The sequence below is a fragment of the Schistocerca piceifrons genome, chromosome 1 (assembly GCF_021461385.2).
Source record: "Schistocerca piceifrons isolate TAMUIC-IGC-003096 chromosome 1, iqSchPice1.1, whole genome shotgun sequence".
Classification (NCBI taxonomy): Eukaryota; Metazoa; Arthropoda; class Insecta; order Orthoptera; family Acrididae; genus Schistocerca; species Schistocerca piceifrons.
The window spans coordinates 898,276,410-898,282,946 of NC_060138.1; the positions used below are offsets into that span (position 1 = coordinate 898,276,410).

The 6,537-nt window shown below is 40.8% G+C and overlaps 1 protein-coding gene across 1 annotated transcript; it reads right to left on the minus strand.

Moving 5' to 3' along the window:
* Window positions 1-5,473: 5,473 nt before the first annotated feature.
* LOC124716964 lies at window positions 5,474-6,294 on the minus strand. The gene is made up of 2 exons (XM_047243568.1): window positions 6,195-6,294; window positions 5,474-5,881 (listed from the first exon to the last, which is right to left on the minus strand). Exons 1-2 carry the CDS (start codon window positions 6,232-6,234, stop codon window positions 5,505-5,507), a joined length of 417 nt encoding a protein of 138 aa, XP_047099524.1. The 5' UTR covers window positions 6,235-6,294; the 3' UTR covers window positions 5,474-5,504.
* Between the last annotated feature and the right edge of the window lie 243 nt (window positions 6,295-6,537).

The following is a 6,537-nucleotide window of genomic DNA, read 5'->3' on the forward strand; positions in this document are numbered from 1 at the left end:
ACGCAAATGCACGGGTCTTTTCATCATACCACTTTTTAAATGTAATGAGTGCGAAATATAGTGTTGATTTCTTTTTTTTTTTTTTTTTTTTTTTTTTTTTTTTTTTAGGCGGACTTGAGCCAGCCATTACGGAGCTTGAACGCTACCCATTCAACCACCGCCGGCTCCAGTTCGGGGTTGCAACACCCGGTACATCACTGAAGCGTCAAAACTTCTATTTTGTTTGTACACATGGAAGAAGCGTGGAGATACTGACAGCTTTCAGATAGATTATATAATGGTAAGACAGAGATTTAGGAACCAGGGTTTAAATTGTAAGACATTTCCAGGGGCAGATGTGGACTCCGACCACAATCTATTGGTTGTGAACTGTAGATTAAAACTAAAGAAACTTCAAAAAGGCGGGATTTTAAGGAGATGGGACCTGGATAAACTAACTAAACCAGAGGTTGTACCGAGTTTCAGGGAGAGCATAAGGGAAAAATGGACAAGAATAGGGGAAAGAAATACAGTAGAAGAAGAGTGGGTAGCTTTGAGGGATGAACTAGTGAATGCAGCAGAGGATCGAGTAGGTAAAAAGACGAGGGCTAGTAGAAATCCTTGGGTGATAGAAGAAATATTGAATTTAATTGACGAAAGGAGAAAATATAAAAATGCAGCAAATGAAGCAGGCAAAACGGAATACAAACGTCTCTAAAATGAGATCGACAGGAAGTGCAAAATGGCTAAGCAGGCATGGCTAGAAGACAAATGTAAGGATGTAGAGGCTTATCTCACTAAGGGTAAGATAGATACTGCCTACAGGAAAATTAGAGAGACCTTTGGAGAAAAGAGAACCACTTGTATGAATATCAAGAGCTCAGATGGAAACCCAGTTCTAAGCAAAGAAGGGAAAGCAGAAAGGTGGAAGGAGTATATAGAGGGCTAGTACGATGTACTTGAGGGCAATGTTATAGAAATGGAAGAGGATGTACATGAAGATGAACTGGGAGATATGATACCGCGTGAAGAGTTTGACAGAGGACTGAAAGACCTGAGTCTAAACAAGGCCCCATGAGTAGACAACATTCCATTAGAACTACTGACAGCCTTGGGAGAGCCAGTCCTGACAAAACTCTACCATCTGGTGAGCAAATTGTATGAGACAGGCGAAATACCCTCAGACTTCAAAAAGAACATGATAATTTCAATCCCAAAGAAAGCAGGCGTTGACAGATGTGAAAATTACCGAGCTATCAGTTTAGTAAGTCATGGCTGCAAAATACTAAAGCGAATTCTATAGAGATGAATGGAAAAACTAGTAGAAGCCGACCTCGGGGAAGATCGGTTTGGATTCCGTAGAAATATGGGAACACGTGAGGCAATACTGACACTACGACTTATTTTAGAAGTTAGATTAAGAAAAGGCAAACCTATGTTTCTAGCATTTGTAGACTTAGAGAAAGTTTTTGACGCTGTTGACTGGAATACTCTCTTTCAAATTCTGAAGGTGGCAGGGGTAAAATACAGGGAGCGAAACGCTATTTACAATTTGTATAGAAACCAGATGGCAGTTATAAGAGTAGAGGGACATGAAAGGGAAGCAGTGGTTGGGAAGGGAGTGAGACAGGGTTGTAGCCTCTCCCCGATGTTATTCAATCTGTATATTGAGCAAGCAGTAAAGGAAACAAAAGAAAAATTCGGAGTAGGTATTAAAATCCAAGGAGAAGAAATAAAAACTTTGAGGTTCGCCGATGACATTGTAATTCTGTCAGAGACAGCAAAGGACTTGGAAGAGCAGTTGAACGGAATGGACAGTGTCTTGAAAGGAGGATATAAGATGAACATCAACAAAAGCAAAACGAGGATAATGGAATGTAGTCGAATTAAGTCGGTTGATGCTGAGGGAATTAGATTAGGAAATGAGACACTTAAGGTAGTAAAGGAGTTTTGCTACTTGGGGAGCAAAATAACTGATGATGGTCGAAGTAGAGAGGATATAAAATGTAGACTGGCAATGGCAAGAAAAGTGTTTGTGAAGAAGAGAAATTTGTTAACATCGAGTATAGATTTAAGTGTCAGGAAGACGTTTCTGAAAGTATTTGTATGGAAGTGAAACGTGGATGATAAATAGTTTGGACAAGAAGAGAATAGAAGCTTTCGAAATATGGTACCACGGAAGAATGCTGAAGATTAGATGGGTATATCACATAACTAATGAGGAGGTATTGAATAGGATTGGGGAGAAGAGTTTGTGGCACAACTTGACTAGAAGAAGGGATCGGTTGGTAGAACATGTTCTGAGGCATCAAGGGATCACCAATTTAGTATTGGAGGGTAAAAATCGTAGAGGGAGACCAAGAGATCAATACACTAAGCAGATTCAGAAGGGTGTAGGCTGCAGTACGTACTGGGTGATGATGAAACTTGCACAGGATAGGGTAGGATGGAGAGCTCCATCAAACCAGTCTCAGGACTGAAGACCACCACAACAACCACCACGCTATCAGGAGATAATGTTTCCTGCATCTCTTTTTTACTGGAACTTTTCAAGCAGTTGTATTGGAAGTCCTGAGTGGTCGACTAAGAAATAAAAGACAAACAAGTGAATAACTTTGCTTTTGGTAGAGGTGTGCAGTCCTTTGTAGCAGCTAGGTTCGGTCATATTAGTATTTAAATTATCTTCGAAAGGTTTGCGATTTAGCAGTTTAATGCCTGCCATGGTTTATGTTTGACCACTGGCTCAAATCTCTGCCGTAGTAACTCGTTTAAATATTTCGGAATCTGTTCTACGTCTCAACCTCGCAACTGACTGCACATAACGGGCAATTCATAAATTACCGCCGCGCGGGTGTGTGTGTGTGTGTGTGTGTGTGTGTGTGTGTGTGTGTGTGTGTGTGTGTGTGTGTGTGTGTGTGTGTGTGTGTCCTTAGGATAATTTAGGTTAAGTAGTTTGTAAGCTTAGGGACTGATGACCTTAGCAGTGAAGTCCCATAAGATTTCACACACATTTGAGCATTTTGATCATAAATTACGTCACACATTAAGGGGAGAGAGGTTTCAACAAAGAGTACATCGACATGGAGGGTGGGGAAGTCACAATCTTCGTGAGGTTACATGGATCAAGTTTTGTGTTACAGCTCCAAACTTAAAACTTCCAACTTGAACGGAAAATTTTGAAAAATTATCAATTTATTATTATTTTCTGAGCTTTAAATTTGGTTGTATCACTTTTTGGCAAGTGGCGGCCGCTCGCTGTACCTAAGGTGCCGCGCGTCGGCCGTCTTTGAAGTCTTCGGCAAAACCGCCACCGCTCTGATTTCGTCATGTTCAATTGTTTATATCACTCATTATAAATTTGACATTCGCTGAGGGATGGACTTTTTTTTATTCTGCTATTTTGTGATTTTCAATTTAACAAATTTAAAATGAGTAACGAAAGTGATTTAGGTATTCTTTACCGCAAAATATATGAAATATACAATGCAACTTACGCTGAAAAACATAAAATATACAACGCGATTGCAAATGGGACTGACGAAAAAGAAAGCGAGACTTATAAATTTTTTGTTCGAAAATATCTTCGTCGTCAAAACCATCAGAATAACTAGAGCGCATGGGCTTAAAAGTTTTAGTTTTATATTGTTTTAACAGTTCGTCCTCTACTGCTAAAAATATATTTAGTGTTCCGTGGCAAATTGGAAAAAAGAATAACCCAGCTACGTTCAATTGGTACGATTCATGTAAAGCATAAAGATGGCAAATTCCGTACAGCTACTATAAGAAACCTTGAATCATTGGTTTCAGTTTTGGGTTCTGATCAAGTATTTTTAAGTTTGGATGACAAAGCACATATGACGTTAGGTACTGCAGCAGCAAATGATTAAGCACCAATTTAATGCACCTTGAGTACAGTGTAAAATTACCGGATAACTATTTCGTGGTAGCTGATACAGTTATTGCCTCTGCTTATGCTGGTATTTTAATAAAGAAATATGGTGAAGGGAAACCTAAAGCTGTGATACACTGTGGGCTTGCATTCGTAGCGATTTGTAATCGGAAACGTTCTCTCTCTAACGCAGCGACTCATGACAGACGTATGCACTTCCTGAGTTACCAGCTTTATAAAACTTAGACCTCGATAGGGTTTTAAGAAACCCATCTTTTTTCGGCTTGCGATGGTGATACCTACGAAAATCCACGATAGGAACGAGTTATATCAGCTGTACAACATTTTTAAGGAATCTTTTTTTTACTTTGACGCTATTTACACTGGTACAAATGCTCCAGGAAGTGCCTTTAACAGAAAGGCGCCTTTCAGTCGTGTTAAAAGATCACAATTTCGGTTCACATCTTAATTGCTACTGACACTGAGCTAGAAAAATTAGACTGAGAACGCAGGCATCGTGCTGGCTAATATCTGGAGCTATTTGGCCATTGTTTTTCCTGTATTAGCCGAAAACGTGTCAGCACAAACCAGATTGGATATCGCACAGGCTAGGACGTCGAAAAATGCTACTTGGTACGCAGATTATAGTTTTTTTTGAAGTTATAAAATGCAAGGTTGCCGCGTGTCGCAGTGTGACTATCTAGGCTGCGACTAATGTCTCTTACGATTTTTTTGACAATCATCTGTTTTGATTACACAAACTTAAGACTGGTCTGTACCGTGGAATAAGACGACTTAAATTTACTCTGCTGTTACTACAGTTATCTTTGTATCTCCGAGCGTCGTCACGTTCGGAGCAAGTTCCATACGATGACTATTGCCCCAGTTTCGAATCATGCTTATTTAAACGATCGTATCGTCTTTGGGGTCTATATTTTTCATCGTACGATGCCATTAAACAAATGCATGCAATCACACCAGAGCCAACATGATGCGTTGCCCTTTACGAAGATTCATAAATTAATTGCAGCTAGACGTTCCAGGGAACGTCTCTGATGAATAACTCAATTGGATGAAGATTACGGGGGTGCTACCAATATAATGCAAATCGAGAACGATGTGCCTGCTATCCTACTTAGCAGGCAAAGAGGAACGTGTTTAATGACATGAATTTGGCACCCTTCGATTTGTTATGTTTCGCACTTTTTTTTTGGAAGATTCCAAATATTTTTGATTTCATTAAGAATTAAATAAGTTTGGAAGCAGTATTTTACTTTTTAGATTTAAAACTGCAAAACGTGCTGCGTTAGACAAGGAGAGGGTATGACTGTAACAAAGAGGAGCTCCAAAAACCAAATTCATGTCACATTTCCGAGTGGCCCCTAACTTTGTAGCTTAACCTAGCTAAATGTTGCCGGTAAAGGCAAGCCTCCTCTACAGAAGAGGCAATACTATTTTTTGCCCTATCAAAACCCTTAGCTTTCAACACTTGTTATACGAAACTTTGAGAACATGGCATAATGCACACAAGTACGAATATTTCTTTTATTTCACCGATAATTAACTCTTGAAACAGTTATGTAGAATAGCTTAAGTAATTGAAGATTCGAGTTACGGAAAGACGTCTGGTGGGGGGTCACTCTTGCGGCAGGGAAATAAATTGCTCCGGGTGCAGCGACTGCATGGATAGAGGCCTGGACAGCGGCTGCTCCTCCGAAGGCGTTGGCGTAGGGAGCCTGGCGAATGACGGGTCGCTGGAGGACGAAGATGACGAAGATGCGGGCGCCTCCACCTCTCTGAAGAAGCGGCCCACGAACGGCGCACGAGACAGCAGGGAGAAAGCTGCGCCCACTTGGAAGACCGCCAGCGCCGTGGCGGCACGGCTGCAGAGTGTCAGCGTCTGTCGCACCCGACCCGCCGGGGGATTCAGGGTCGGGCCGGCTGTGGGCATGGTGGTCTCATCTGGTGCCACCAACGCCGAAGAAGACGTCTCGGGTACAGCCGTCTCCACACCTGAACAAGCGAACACGACAGGTAACGCAAACGCCACCTGCTTTCAACATCCGCACTGCTACAGTGACATGACAGCTGCCGTTTGTCACGCTTACGTAGGAGGAAATATTTTTTACGTGACAAACTACAAAACTTATGTTAAATAAAGTCACTAGTATATATATATATATATATAAGTTACAAGTTATTGTTGAAATAACTTCGTTATAAATGTGTGCACGATAAACCACAATTCCAAATATTAAATGTTTGACAGATTACAAACGTTATGTACGCTACGTATCTGATGTCTACTCCGCGTTAAACAACTCACCAGGTGCTGCCACATTCAGTTTTTTCTCCAGTTTGTCCATCCAGCTGTCCACGATCCTGATCAAGTTGTAATATTTCTTCGTTATTATTTTACCAGCCCTGTTAAGTTTCTTCTTACCTATTTCGCTTACAGCTTCAGTTTTATCCAGCGCGGGACGGATAATTTTTATTATCTGTTGCGTGATAGCATTGTACAGCTGTAAAGGATAAAGATTTGTTATACAGTTCACGGAACTGTATTCAAGTTTACATTTATTAGCTGTTACCTTTTCCGGTGACTCCTTCACTGCAGGAAATTTCTTCTCTATTAGTACCACACCTTCGCTGACTGCTTTGTCTACATT

What these genes read in the sequence shown, in the direction of transcription:
- LOC124716964 (XM_047243568.1), bottom strand. Translation starts at nt 6,234, where the DNA reads ATGGACAAACTGGAGAAAAAACTGAATGTGGCAGCACCTG. An exon ending in ACTGAATGTGGCAGCACCTG is followed by an intron (nt 5,882 to 6,194) that starts GTGAGTTGTTTA and finishes TCGCTTGTTCAG; the next exon opens with GTGTGGAGACGGCTGTACCC.